This window comes from Erithacus rubecula, assembly GCF_903797595.1.
Source record: "Erithacus rubecula genome assembly, chromosome: 19".
Taxonomy (NCBI): Eukaryota; Metazoa; Chordata; class Aves; order Passeriformes; family Muscicapidae; genus Erithacus; species Erithacus rubecula.
The window spans coordinates 8,560,548-8,576,086 of record NC_136671.1 but is presented as its reverse complement, the minus strand read 5'-3'; the positions used below and the strand labels follow the sequence as shown (position 1 = coordinate 8,576,086).

The following is a 15,539-nucleotide window of genomic DNA, read 5'->3' as shown; positions in this document are numbered from 1 at the left end:
CTCCTGCTCCCGTGGCTAGTGTGGCTGCTGCAGCTCAGGAAGGGTGAGGGAGAGCAGGGATGTGCATGTGCAGGGATGACTGTGTGCCAGTGTGTGCCACAGGGTCCAGCTCTGACCCGTGGTTCATCCACAGCCTCTGGAGGGTCCTCACTGGCTCAGGGTCCCTCAGTGCTACAGGTCTGGCACAGCCAGAGAGCCAGCACTGCCACCACCCTGGTATTTCTGTAATGAATATCACCACTGTCATCTCAGAGGCACATGCTTAAGGAATTTAACTACTTTAATACAATGGGCTCAAATTGCCAAAGAATGTTTGTGCATCAGTGTGAAATCAGAAATTCGGGGAGGGGGTGCTTTATCTGTCAAAGGCCAACCTCAGGGGGCTGCCAGAGCAGACAGTGGGAAGCTGGATTGCATTTGACACGCATCAGCCCATCAAACACAAACAGCCTTCAAAGTGCTGGGAGCTGGGGCAGCCCCAGCACAGGCTGTGCTGGCCCCTCTGGGCTCCAACACGGGTCAGACCCCGTGGGCTGAGCAGGACCCACCTGGGACCCCCAGCCTCATCCTGCTCCATAAATCACAGGGAAAGAGATACTTCTGAACAGCTCAAATTGAGATGAAAAGCCTTGGTTTTCAGGCTGGGAGCTACCTGTGCTAGTCACAGGGGACAGAGCAGCACCTCAGGATGCAGCATCCAACCAGGTATGATCAGTTAGAAACTGTCCAAAAACAGGATGGAGGCAGAGCATGCCAGCCCACACCATGGGCACACACTGCCAGGGCTCGAGGGAGGCCAACCCCACACAGAAATCCTGCTGGGATGGTCAGAGCTCAGCCAAGCCTGGCCACTGCTCACACACCCCACTGCTGGGGGTCCTGGGCTTGGCTGGAGCACAGTGAGCACACTCCCTCTGCCCCACAACCATCCCTTCAAGTTTTGCTGGAATGTTTCCAGTGTCTGGAAAGAGCCAAACTTAAATTATTCCAGGGGAAAAGAAACACAAAACCTTGTGTTCAGATTAATCCCCAGATCTCCACCCTGAACAAACCCCTTCTGCAGCCCCCATTGCCAAAGCCAGCCCCAGTCCTGTGGAGCTCTTCCAAAGGGCTCTGCAGCCCTCTGCAAGCATGAGCACAGCTGAGGGGAATAAATAACAGCCCCAACCTAAAAACCAGCCTTTCCTTACAAAGCAAAGTCTCAAATAGTAAATGAAGGGAGAGGAAGGGGAGGGAACGTGCCTGAGCACCCTCTCTTCAGCACTTCAGCATCACTCAGCTGAGCAGGGTGCACAGCAAATAATACCCACCCCACTGTCCCCCCTGCCCCAGCACTGAGACCCCACACCCCAGGGAATGCAGGGGAACAGATGGATTTTCCATGGGAAGGAGCTGTGGCTGCCCCTTCCAGTTGAACATGTCAGCCCACCAGAGCCATGTGTTCAAACCATTAAACTGCTGCCTTTGCTCTGCCAGCAGGGAGGGGAGAGGGCTTTGAGGAGAGATATTCAGAGGGAAATGCTCCTCAGGCTGGCACAAGGCAGAGATCCAGAGCCAGAGCCTGAACCCATCATTTGTATGTACCCAAACAACAAGGTTTTCCTCTTCCAGATACTTCTTGTCCATGAGATGAAGTGACAGTAAAATATGAAATTGCATTTGTGCAGCAGTAATCTCACACACAGAGGGCTGCCTTCACCTGGGTTCCTAAGAAAGAGCCTTGATAAGGAGTATCAGGTTTATAAGGTTTTGGAGGTTGTTTGCACATGGGTTAGGTTTAGGGGTTATTCCAGGGGTTAGAGGTTATTCCACTGGGATTATTTCAGGCAAAACCCATGCACAGCATTGAGCCAGACAGAGATTTCTCAGAGATGAGGGTGTGGGCCATTAATTGGGTAAACTGACAATGTTTAATCTCATGCATCAAGAATAAGGGACATTGAGGGTCCATGAATTGAGATAATTTGATTTTAATACAAATACAATATTTCCCTCTCTATCTTCATTAACATTGAAAATGTAAATAGTTTCACAGAGACTGCAAAGGAGCCCCTGCCATGTTTGCTGCTGGGAGAAAAGGCCATGGCAGACACAGTGTTTGTTTACAAGGGATTGCAGGCTTAAATTGTCAACCAGTTCCCCAATATCACACAGAGCTGCTGGCAGACCAGGCCAGGAGCTCAGCACAGAGTGGAAGCTGCACCAGTCAAGTTCTGAGGCATCAAAGCAGCACCTACCCTTGCATTTAGGAGAGGAGACACAATGCTGATGGGGCCAGGAGCAGTCAGCTGGAGCACTTCTGTTCCCCTAAAAGAGAAGAATTATTTTCCATGGAAATTAACAAAAAACCTTCTGTTAGCAGCAATGGGAAATAATTTAAGATTGTATCTTGCAGGTAAATGAAAGTGCACATAAAACCACAGCAGTGGGAGAAGGCTGGGCATGCAGAGCTCAGGGGGAGGTGGCAGGGCTGATGCTGCCTGCAGCCCCAGCACTGCAGCCCTTGTGTGAAGCTGCTTTCCAGTGGGATGTGCAGGAGGGATGTGCCATGGCCCACCTGGTTCTGGTGCAGCATCCTGTGCAGGGGTACCTGGGTTTACTGCCAAAGGACAGGATTCACTTCATCTGTGAAAAGCTTGGAGTCCACCACAAGTTGTTACTTGTGGAGAGGGTGGAGAGAATGGGAAAAGCACAGAGTCATCATCAGCAGGCAGCAGGAACCTGAGACAAACAGGATTTTTCTGTGTTTCATCCCAAAAAGCCTTTCTTTGGGCTGAGTGATTCTCTGTGTTGCTTGGCTGATCAAGACTTGGGAACACAAGGCACAGAATTCAGATCATTCAAAAATGTAGGTATTCTAATAAACAACCCAGAAGACCTCCCTAATATGGGAGGGAAGCATTCTGCGGGTAAGTTTCCACAGAATCAAAATATTTCCTGGAGCAGGCTGTCCACCAGAGGAACAAATAAGGTTTCAAAGGCTGAAACCTTGGCCAAGGCACAGCTCCCAGTGTGGACATGGTGCAGGTGTCCCTCCAAGGCCACTCTCCAGCCCAGCACAGCACTGGGCAGCCCTGGCCAGTGTGCTGGGTGCTGTGCACAGGTTATTGCAGGGCTCCCACACAAGTTCATGGCTCCAAGCACTCCCTCAAGCCTCAGGAGAACCACGCAGACCATGTCCAGCTTTGTTGTCCCAGCCATACTGTTGAGGCTCCTGTTTACTTGGGAATCATATGTTTTCTGCCCTGGTCCTCACTGTATTCAGAACAGTTACTTAGCTTCAATAAGCCCCTTGTTAAAGCCTTTTCCTTTCTGTAATCTCATCAAACTAACCAAAAGGAGTTTGTTCTGAAATAGAGTCCCATTTTGTAACCTGGCTTCCTGGAGGAGCACTCCCCATGCTCACCCGGCCCCTCCACCACAAAAGGGCTCTGCTTGTCCTAGCGCTGACAAAACACTCCCTCTGTTTGGGTTAGTCAGCAGGGGGTTAATGAAAAGCCCGGCCCTGGGGACTCCCACCTTATCTGCAATCATGAATTTATTGAAGAATGTGTTAATGTGCTGGATTTTATTCATCAGGGGTCAGGGCTTTTCAAATTCTTCCTCCCAGCTCCCCCTCTTTCCATCCCTCCCCAGCAAGCTCACAATGCTGTTTAAACAAAGGACTCCCAACACAAAGAGCAAATTTACACAGTAAAGTTTTCTTGCAAGCCCAGAGCAGAGTCTGGAAGAATTCCAGCTTTATAAAGAGAAAAGGGGGTGGGGGGAAGAAAGGGGGAAGGGAGACAGGGGCATTTTGCAGAGGATAAAAGGAAATTGAGAAAAGTTCCCACCTCCTGAAGCTCAGCCCTGAATATTCTCCATCAGTTAACCCCGAAACAGGAAGATGTTTTGGCAGAACATGAGCCCTCATAGCATCAAACTTCTCAGGCTCCTTCGAGATGGAGGCTGAAATGAGTGTTTCAATATCGCCTTTAGGGTGACACTTCAACAGCTCCTTTGTCTGTGGACTGCCAGCAGCAACCCCAAAGAGGACACAGCAACCATTCACCAGGGCTCCTCCTCTGTTCCTTGTTTCACAGGTATGACACAAGCACGATCTAAAAGGAAATAACAAGGCTCAGCAATGGTGACACGGTGACACGTGTCCAGGGCCAAGTGACAATGCAAAGGAGCTGCAGATCCCACCTCCCATATCCCACCACATGCTGTCCCAACACCAGGGACCCCCAAGGTCCTGTCACAGCACCCCTGGCACCTCCCACCCAGGCTTGGCAAGGTCCCAAACCCACTGCCACCTGCCAGTGCTGGAAACAGGCAGCCAGGGATCCCCTTCCAGAACATCATCCCCACTCCACAGCTGGAATAAAGGCAAGTTTGGCTGCCTGCTTTTATCCTTTTTCACTAAAAGGTTAAGGCACCCCACTGCTCTGTCCATTTTGGTTGTGCTGGTCAGAGCTCTGGGCATAAGAAAACAGGGCACAACTGTGCCCTAGTGAACCAAAGATGACCTACTTGATTTTCTTCAGGTCTTGTCACCTCCACTTCCTGCACTGCCATTAATGAGCTCTGGCAACATCTCAGAAAGAAGAGCTTAGAGGAGACATCACCCCATCCACTCCTCTGCCCTCTAGGCACAGCTTTACAGAGTTCACCTGAGAGTTTTTTAATATTTTACAAGCAAAATATATGTGATGTTATTTGCCATGATGCTAAAACAACCTGGGCCCCAAGCAGGAGAGTCAGTTCAGGCATATGACCTAGGGACTTTGGGAAATATTAAAATAAACCCCATATAATTCTATTTTCTAATAACTTTCTCAGCCAAAAGGATGCCATTGACCCAAACTTTATTCCTGTGTTTATTTACCTTGGTTTTTATGAAGAGAGATGCCTTCTGCTGTACTTTCATAACACCAGCAGCAATCTGCAAGCAGCTCACCCAAGCAGCCAGGGAAGAGGGGCTTTAAACAGCTCTGTGGTCACACACAGGACCCCAAAGAGCACTGCAGGAATGTTGGCTGGCACTGCAGAGAGCTGCCCAACAGCCCCAGGGCTTCGTGGTGGCCACGGAGGGGCTGAGCAGATCTCAGCACATGGGATCCAGCTGCAGTGCCGTGGGTTCCTGACTGCTGAACATACAATACATATTTACAGAGCCTCCTCCGTGACAGGAATCCCAAAGCCTCATGCAGAAAGCAACTCAAAGGATGTAATTAAATCAGTTAAATGGCTCGGGCAAAGAGATGCAGCCACAGACAGATTTCAACTCTCAGCACAGTCACAGGCCACAGGAAATGATTAGGAGAGCAAGAACTGTAAAAGCTCCAGGACCAACCACTTGCTTTTCTTTGCTTAATAAACTATAATCCATGCTTAACACTGCCACAGACCAGGTGAGCCTCTGAGCACAGTGCCCGGGATGAAGGCGAGTGTTTGGGACAGGCAGGCACCGTGCCAGCATCAGCAGAGGTGACATTACCAGGTGACAACTAAAGCCAGCACCACGAGCAGGAATCACAGAGCAGTCAGTTGATTTCCATCTGTTAATGTGATGTGCAGTGAACGGTGAGCCCCTGCTGCCTTTTTGGAAGCAGGAGCTCGGGGTGGAGCGTTGCCGGGGCAGGAGGGGCTGCTCCAGCTGCTGGCGGGAGCAAAGGAGCCTTTGCACAGTGGGAGATCTGGGAGCCAAGGAATGGCCTCATGTGCTGGAGGAGCCGTGTGAATCCAACCATTAACAGAGCTCGTGGTCAGTTTTACTGAGCAACTGGGACAAAGCAGCAGTGCTGTGCAGGGCTGAGTGCTTGGGGAGCTGCTCCCACTGCCCAGCAGCTCCAGGCATGGTCCAGCCCCTCTGGACAAGCTCCAGTGACAGGAGGAGAAGGAGAGACACAGAGAGAGGGCACAGAGAGAGCAGGACAGCCCCAAGAATCCCATAGCAGCATCTGAGCAGAGCTGCACAGACATCTCCAGCAGCCAGCAGCAAAGAGAGCACCAACAGCCTCAGTGCAGAGCCAGGGCCACCACCCTGCAGTGACTCTGAGCACAGCCTGGGGGGTGGTGGCAATCTTGTTTTTTTCCCTCAACCAGTCCTCAGTCCCATGGGGGAAATGCTTGGGCAGGGGGAAAAATCTTTATCTTCCATGGGCTTCCCTGCAGAGCAGGGACTGCACAGCTGCCACAAACACTGCCTTCCTTCCTCCCTCGGGATCAAAAAGGAGTAAAACTTAAAATTTAAAACCCACCTGGGTTTAAAATCCTGCTGGGCAGAGGGTCACCACTGATGGCAGAGAGGAATCAGCAAAGCAAAGTGCACCCCAAACCTCCCAGGAGCCACATGTGGGTGAGGGTTTCCCCAGATCATGGGAAAATTTGTACCATCACAAGGCCCAGGGCTTACCTGAATATCAACAGTATCAGCTCACTTCTTCACACCCCTGGGAAAAAGGACTTAGTAAAAAAAGCAACAAACCTGGTATGAAATATAGAGTAGCCACCATTAACATCATATTTATTGTTATTTAGTTGCTCAGTAAAACATATACAGATATGTACAATATGCAGGAATACAGAAGACTGCACTTTACATATTAAAAAAAAAAGAAAAAAAAGAAAAAAATAACACTCAATTTCATGAGCTATCGTCACAGTCTTCCAACCAAGCATTTAGGAAATGAATTTAACAAGAATAAAAAAAAAAAAAAAAAAAAAAAAGAAAGAAAAAAAAATGAAAAAAAAGATTACAGGATTGCCTAACACACAGCAGAGTCAAGTTTTCATATTTTACATGTGCAATAACATTTTTCAGAAGAGTTTGCTAATGCAGTACGGACTACCAGTGTTTTGAGGTTTCTTTTTTTTTTTTCTTTTCCATGAACCAAATTTAGTACAAAGAAATAACATCCTTTTGCTTAAGGCTGTTTTAAAGCTGTAATATTCTTGGGTAGTGAATAGTGATAAAGTTGTAACTGCTGGAAATAAGAACCTGCAGTTTCATCAGTCAGAACCTATGAGTGGATGGACTCAAAGAAACAATTTTAATAGAGAATTTCTAAGACAAAATTAGACTATTTCCTCCATTAGCCTTAAGCATTAAAGAAGAAACAATTCCATAAAAATGGGTTATGCTCTTACACACCATCCCTTGAACAGCTGTGAATCCAGTTAGCTGACAAAACCTTACACTGCAGCTTAACAAAAATAAGTCAAATGTACCAGTTTGGTTTCTCTTGCCCCCCACCCCCCCAGTGCCCATCCCACTGCTGTGCTCACCTCATCCCTTCCACCTCCCAAAACTGGAACTTTTTGCCTTATTGGTGGTGCCAGATTCCCAAGGGCCAGCCAGCCCCAGAGTGACCCTGCAGACCACAGGCCCTCCTCAACTCCCCAGGTGATCCAGGTGACAGAATTCTGGTGCTCATCCCCTTCCACCCTCAGACACTGTGAAAATCCTAAATAAGTAACAAGCCTAAAGCCCCTTACTGATGCTCAAACAGCAGAGAGCAAGTAACCCCAAGACAATGTGATCTGGAGAAAATCTGCAAGAGTATTTAATAAATGAGGCCTATTCTGTCCTTTTTTGGCAAAGAGGTATTTGATCACTCCTCCCAACTGAAACACAGAGGAAATTTTGCTCCGTTTGCTATGACACTGTAAGTTGCAGACTGAGCCCAGGGATTCTTTTAGGAAGCACAGAGGGAGCCAGGGCACAGGGCAGGAGATGGGGATGTCCTGGCTCCCCCAGCCCAGCCCCAGGCTGTGTGGGAGCCTCCAGTGCCAGCAGCCACCCAGAGTCCCCAGGCAAAAGGCAAAGCCACGTTTTAGCTGCTGTTCACAGCACAGACTGTGCATCCTGCCACGGCTCTTTGGCTTTGTGAACAACTCTTCCCATCTGGAAGCCATGTAGGACACACAGCCAGGTTTGTCCCAGGCATGTGGGGAACATGTATCTGATAAAATTCTCCCCCTGTTGACCCAAGTCAGCCCCTGAAGGAAGTGAGTCTCAGGGGCTCCACAGCAAGCAGAGGTCACACCTCAGCCCTGCCACTGTTCCCTCAGTGTCCCACTGCTGTCTGTGCCTCAGTTTCCTTCTCCACAAGAGAGCAACTTACCTCTTCCACAACTGGCTTTTACCTACAGCTCCCAAACATGCTTCAGTTGGAATATTATTATTCAGAAAATGACATGATTTCTATTCTTACTGTGTCAGGCCATGCTGACACTTCACATGTTAAAAAAACTTATCAGTGCATTTAGTGTAAAATTAATGGAGAGAATGGGTACAATGAAATTACTGCAGGTACCACCAGCTCTGTGACAATGCTTGAGCCTTCTGTATATGCTTCAGGACCACATCCCCAGGTGATGAGCAGGACATGATGCCTTGTCCTGGCCAGAATGTAGAGTTTCTGTTCTGATCTTTGGCAAAAAGTAACAAAACCCTAAAAGCACAAGTTTGGTTGGTCCTGGCTAACAGCTGCATCAAACAGAGCTCATTCAATCAAGATCAAATGGACAGGTCAGCAAGAGAACTCTGTGTATCCATGGCCAGTGAGCCCAGCACACAGCCAGCCTCTGCCTTAACTCCTCACTGTCTGACAGCCCCAGAGCAGAGCCAGAGGTGGCCAAGTGCCACAACACCCACAGCTCCACTGCACAGCTCAGCACCTGCACACACAGCCCCTGGCCTCAGCCCAGATCCTCACCACACAGGATTCCACTGCATTTAAAGGAATTGCTTACACTCTGCATTTCCCTAAGTGAGAAAGCAAGTTCCACCTGGATGAGAGCAACACTCCAGGAGAGAAGTGCAAGCTGCTGAGAATGAGCCAGCTGAACTGGGGTGAGACCAAGGCACCACAGCTCCACTCAAATGGGGATTTCTCTTTAAAAGCATCTGAACTCTGTGTTCCCTGACAGGTTCCTTCCCGTGGCACAGGGTGTGCATCCCTGACCTCAGGAAGCCTGAAAAACCTGTTCTCTTCAGTGCAGCAGGAAAAACTAAAAACAAAGCACAAGGCAAGGGACTGCACTCTGAGCAGCAATGCCACCAGCCTGTGAACTTGGCTGAAATTTTCAGCTCTAGGTGATGGAAGGCAGCACTGTACTGGTGTCATCCCAGGGCCCCCTGCTGCAGACTGAGCCCCCAGAGCAGCACACATGCTCTGGCATGCACAGAACACCCATGCTCTGCTGACAGATTGAAAATCAAACACATACTTAGGTAAGCCAGGACTTGAGGAATCACAGGCAAAGAGGCACCTTCTGGAAAGGGACTGACAGTGATTACTAGGAGATACTTTACTGGGGATGGTGATATTTTATTGCAGGTGCAGGAGGAGCTCTGTGCTCCTGGTTGCACATCCTGACAGAGGTACAAACCATCCCAGCTTTTTGATCCAAATCAAGTGGGTGTGAGGCAGCTCCACAGCCAGTTGCTCCAGGATGGGCAAAAATCCTCATCCTCGTGGAAGCTCCAGCTTTAATACAAAGTAAAATAATATTGAAAACCAAGATTAAGAACTATCCAAATTTATCCAAAGTCAATTCATTGACCAGACCCATAAATCAATCCATGCATGGTTAATAAGAGCACATTCAAATCACATTTCCAAACACTGTGAGTCTCTCTGAAGCCACATACGACTGAGAGTGAGGATTCCAGACCACCCTTGACTTTTTAGGCAGAATTTCCTCTCTGTTGGTGTCTACCAAGAATATTACGTCGAAATAATTAAAGACCCAGCACAATCATCAAAGATAAAATATAAAGCAGTCTTCAACTCTGTCCCTTCAGCAGAGCCACATTTGTGAAATCATGAATAAATAACCCTAGAGAGGCCAACCTTTATTTCACAACCAAAACCAAACTCTCCAGTGCTGTTCCTGAGCTGCAGGAGCTGTGGGAGGTGAGCTGCAGGCACAGGGCAGGACAGGGCCACTGCTGGGCACAGGGACACACAAATAATGGACAGTGTGATGTAAAACCTCTGGAGAATCAGCCCATGGTGTCAGCCGTGGGTTTATCTGGTTTGCTTCCAACTTTCTTCTCAAATGAGCATTATCTATCCTGAACAGGAAAGTAGGGCTTTCCTTTTATTGTGTGCATCCAGCAATGCTGTTCTTCAGTGCATGGCAGAAACAGGGCCTTGAACGAGTCTGGGGGATTCTGACACCAGGTGTCCCTGCCCTGGCAGATTAGGAAATGCCACCCCTGGGCACACAGTCCCTGCACCTTCCAATCTGGGCAGTCCCTGACCCCTGCCCCTGCACTGGGACCTGTGGTGGCAGGGATGGGACACCCAGGAAAATGCAAGGGACCTGCTGCCAGTCAATAGCATTGCAGTTAAAAATGGGCAAAAAATGGGCAGGGTGCAGGGGATTTTCTTCTACAGTATGAATAAAGTGGGAGCTGCAGGAGCACCACCAGACCCAGGCAAGCAAGATGGAGCCTGGGCCTTTGGAGGAGGAGATAATGACTATCAGACTTATTTTTAAAAACCTCTCCATACCTTCCCTGCTGTGCCTGAACCAGCTCGTCCATGACAGAGCTCCATCCCAGGTACACAGAGGAAGGAGCATCCTGGCCTCACCAGGAGGCACAGAGCAAAATGAGGTTGAACCTTTTAATAGCAAAGCCTCATTCTCTCAGGAAAGGGCAGGTCCATGCCAAAACATTCAACAGAGCATCAACTGCTTGGTTTGTGTGAGACTGGCAAAGGCTGGGTGTCACTATAACATATGATTTAATGCTGACCATTTTGCTTTCACTGGTGTTTATTCCTGAACTGCTGCTCCTCAGGATCACCATCCTAATAAGCACTGAACAAAGCAAAACAAAACAAAACAAAAGAAAAACAAAGCAAATTAGGAAGAAAAGGAGGAGGAGGAAGAGGAGAATCTTTGTCTTATTATGACATACGTGACTTGGACACACACTGAGATGAAAAAGGAAAAGGCCTCATCTATAAATGTATGCCAAGGTTACAGAATAATGGGAAAAAGTGGTCTAGCAGGAAAATCTTAAGCAAAAGTGTGCTAACTGCAGAAGGGTTAACACTGGTAACATACTGTGGCAGAAGATTAAAAAAAAGTTGAGGTTTACTTTAAATTAACCCTTTCCAGTCCATATGCCACTAAGCAGGTACCAACCTAGAAAAATAGTCCACCTAGCAGTAGCGGCCCTTTGAAATAAAAAAAAACAAAACAAACAAACAAAAAAAAATAATAATAATTTCTTTTGTTCAAGTCAGGGCAGCCACAAAAGTCCCGAATCTGTTGGAGATGTCCGAGTGCAGGGACCTCCACGTCGGCACGGCAGTCCGGCCCTTGGCCTCGCCCACGTCGTCCGTGCAGTGGACCGAGAGGCACTGCAGGTGGGTGCCCGTCTGCGCCGCCGCCGCCGAGGTCTTGCTCGGGGGAAGGTCGTGGGCTGCAAAGGGTTCACAGAGAGAGAGGTTAGAGAGTTGGGACACACGCATCCCCAGCGGCTCGCAGCCTTGCCACACCCTGTCCCCAGCGGCGCGCCCCTCTCCGCATGCCCGGCTGGGAGGATGCCGGGTCACCGCCGCCGGGTCACCGCCGCCGTCCCACCCCGAACTGAGATCTGTTCACCACAGAACAGCAGCTGAGAGAAAGCAGCGACATGTCTGAATGCCAGGGATGGAGCTGGGACCCCTGAGTGCGTCCCAGCCCGCAGCACAATGGGAGCTCTCCTTGCCCGCGCACCCTCCGCTGCTGCAAACGGACCCTGAAACTCCTCCGAGCAGGAAGGCAGCCCCAGCCCCTCAACCTTGCCAGCAATGGGCTACCTTTTCCTCTCTTTTAATGGAGCACCGTGATATTTTTTCTTAAAATTTCTTATATAAGACTTTAACTGAAACATCCTAAACAATGTCCCTAAGCCTTTTTCCTCGGGATTTTACAGTTAATGTGAAGAGTAGCTAAAATGGGTGGAACATGACAAAGATGCCAAAAAACAGCTGTGAATGTTTAGTATCTCAAGACTTTTCCTCCCATCACCTTCCTCCTATTCCAAAACGCCAAGCACTGTAGGGATACCACACTTTTCATTACTTTCACTGAACCTCCTGCTATACCAGATACAAAACCAGAACTGAACAGCTTGTTACACAATCACAATGATATTAAGAGACAATGCTGGAAGTCCCTAGTTTAAACTGGAAAAGGCTTTCAATACTTGATTATCACAGGACATGAGAGATGCTCATAACTAAAACAGTATAATAACACCACACAGGAACTACCAAGAACCTGGGGATGTGATGCCATAAACACTGGGAGAATGAACCAGCTTCAGACAGCACTGCTGCCTGCTCAGCCCTGCTCTGTGTTAGTGCTGCAATGTGCAAAATCCACAGATCTCTGCTGCACAGTGCTTGCTTTTCTCTGGACACCCTCCTGTGCTGCTGCAGTCAGAGATCCAGCAGCAGCAGGGCAAAGGTGCTCACACTATGGACACTCAGAAGGATTCCAGCTCCCTGCAGATGGTGTTGGGTGTTTTTAGTCAGTTTTGATGAACAGGCAGCACTGAGGGGCTGAGCAGAAGCACTGAGCAGAGGCTGCTGTGTGATACCCAAAGTTTCAGCAGGCAAAGAGGTGTTGGCACAGATCCCTTCCCAGCACGTGGAGCTTCTACTCTTCTTTCCTGTCACCTCTGAGTCCCAAAGCTTTGGGAAAACCATAGGGCAAAACCCCCAGACTCCCTGAATAACCACTATTTGATCAGGTGTTTAATTTAACTTACTGCCCAGAATGCATGTATACCTAAAACATTTTTTTATTTATAAAATATTCAAAACTCATATGGGATTGTGAAGAAATTGTGAACAGGAAATGTTTTCCTTACTAGCATTTGTTCACAAGACACACACAGTACCCACTGTTTTTATTCTTAGGTCTCCCTGACTGCACAGGACATGCTGGGCTCGGCACAGGAAGAGCCAGCGCCTCGAGATTAGTCCTTGTGACAGCAGCTCTCTTCCTCTGCTGCAGAGAAAGAGGAAAGAGTCCCACAGCTGAACTGCTGCCACAAGGGGCCCAGGGGTCCCAGCAGTGTTTCTACAAGGGCTGCAGGAGACCCCCAGGGCTGAGAAGTCCAACAGAGGTGGCACATTCCCAGGCAGGAATCGGAGCCAGAGCTCTGCTGCACCAGCTGAGCAGGCACCCAACACCTAGAACAGAGCTGGTCCTCAGCATGACTATGTGAACAAGCTCATGTGCCACAAGCAATTAGAGAATAAAAAATTAGGCTTATTTGTTTGTAAATCAGCAAATTATTTCTAAGCCATTTGCTGTGGATAAAATTCATAAGCAAATTACTGATAAAGAAATCAAAGCAAATTCTGTCCCACGTGGATGAACAAGATTCCTTGGTTAGAGAGGAAAACTCAAGTAAAAGTGGTGAGCAGGAACTGAGCCTCAATTTGCAAAGCCAGTAGTGACTGCCACAGTAGTGACAAGCCTTGCTCACCATGGGACACCACTGTGGGAGCCCCAGCTCTCCTGTCTATCCTTAACAAGCACAGAAAATGACCTATTCAAATCCAAAACAAAGAGAGCTCACAGCAAAGCTTGCACTGCCACAAGAATTCTCAAAGCCAATGTGGATGGGAATTTTCAGTGCAATTTACATTTTTCCAGTATTTTTGTCTTGACATAGGTATGATGCTTTTCAGGAAATAGAACACCTTTGTAGCAAAAAATTAAAGTTGTGCTGATTCATCTGATGAGAATTATATTCTTAAGCATGAGGTACTGCCTGATGCTTGTCCAGAACAGTAACACTCTCCCAGCAGACCTGTTTCACCAGCCATCCTCTGCCTCTTCCCTCACAGCCACAGTGTCCTGGCACTCCTAAACCAGTGTCCATGGCCCAGAGCAGTTCTGGTAGCTGAGATGGATGTGACAGTGTGTTAAAATTAGTCAGGTAATGCAAGATGGTGACACCACATCATTGCCTCACACCTGCCAAGTTCCAGATAAATCATTGTTAGTCATGAAGTACCTCACTGAAAGCATGGAATTTTCAAACAAATTATCTTTAAACTGCACAACTGCCTCTATTAGCAACTACTGCAAGGAATTTGTGTTATGAAAAAAAGCAGTACAGTTCTAATAAGGGCCATCCTCCACACCCAAGATCTTGAGATGGTCTGGGTGGAGACTTCCCCTCCAAACCAAAGGACATGACACAGAAGCCGGGACTGACAAAAGCACAGCCACCCTGTGCAAAGGACAGCACGTGCCACTTGCAAACAGCAAATGCTGAAGCAGAGCTAAGAAATCAAACATCACAGATAAGTTCATGTCATGTTCATGTGAAAGGCATGAAACTCAAAGCAGTAAAGTGACCAAAAATTAAAGTCTGGAAAATTCTTCCCCCATGATGGTGTCCTTCCTCAGCACTGTTGGTGACACCGTGGTGCTCTCAAGAGCCAATTTACTTTTAGGTAAGAGCTTCTGACCAAGCTTTACCCAGCCAAACACACTGCAGCCATTGATCCCAGACAAACAGCAAGAAAAGAGTGCCCAGCCAGGCTCCCCAGGCTCCCTCCAGCCCAACCCTCTGCCCTGACCTTGCACTTTTAGGAAGCTGCTCTTTCGTTCTGCTCCACTTTGCAAAGGCACACAAGCCTTCGAAAAGAAAAGGTTGCTGTTTGTTTGTTTGTTTGTTTACACAGCATTAATGGCAGTGTGGTGACTAACCCAGGAGCCTGGCCAGCAGCATTGAGCCTGCAGCTGGGACACAGGAAGAGAACCAGGAGTTCTGCACCATAACAAAATTCAATACATACACTGCATGCTGCTTTTCCATATCAGCTCAGGGAAAACACATTTCTCTAGTGAGGTTAGACCCTGGCATTCCCTTCACTCTGCAGACACCATGTGTAGACACCTTCAGTCCCTCCAGCGTCCTTCTTCCTTTTTCATGAGACCCTGAGCAGTTAAGCTGCTCTATATAAAGTCTCTTTTATTGTGCAGCATCTTCTCATGCATTATGAAAAAACAAACGTGTTCTCTTTACTGTGACAACCCCACAGAGCACCATGCAAACCCAGAGGTGTCCCAATTTTTAAGTAAAGCAATCCCATTAAAAATTACTTCACCTGCACAACTACCACACTTTGCCTGCATCTTCTCATCAGAGAGGAGGCTAATTGAGGTAGGGCTGGTGTAGCCAAGGCAACTGCAGATGCTATGCTGAGACACCAGGAGCTGATGCTGCTCTTCAGGTGCTGCTTATGCCATCCTTCTGATTTTTGCCAAAATCACACCAACAAAAGGACGGAAAGCAGCGAGACACAAGAGTGAGAGCACAGCCACAGTCTGGTAGTGGTCTGGTTGGGAGTGGGTTCCACTCCACATTTCAGCCTTCCTGCGAGATTGAAGTGACAAACAGGAGGTGAAGATCCCTCGAATGGCTGCTCGCCCCAGGGCTCATCCCTTACACTTGCTCAGCGCTCTGACACAGCCTGAGCTGCCCAGGGTGCGGCCGCCCGGCCCCGCCGCCGCCCTCG

General features: G+C 48.4%; 1 protein-coding gene across 1 annotated transcript in view; it reads right to left on the bottom strand.

Annotated features, from left to right (window-relative positions):
* Nucleotides 1-6,485: 6,485 nt before the first annotated feature.
* Nucleotides 6,486-15,539, bottom strand: part of MN1 (MN1 proto-oncogene, transcriptional regulator) — a 34,039-nt gene continuing 24,985 nt past the window's right edge. Inside the window, exon 2 of the mRNA XM_079322911.1 lies at nt 6,486-11,431. Coding sequence (XP_079179037.1) covers nt 11,244-11,431 — 188 coding nt within the window. The 3' untranslated portion in view covers nt 6,486-11,243. The remainder of the gene's footprint in view (nt 11,432-15,539) is intronic.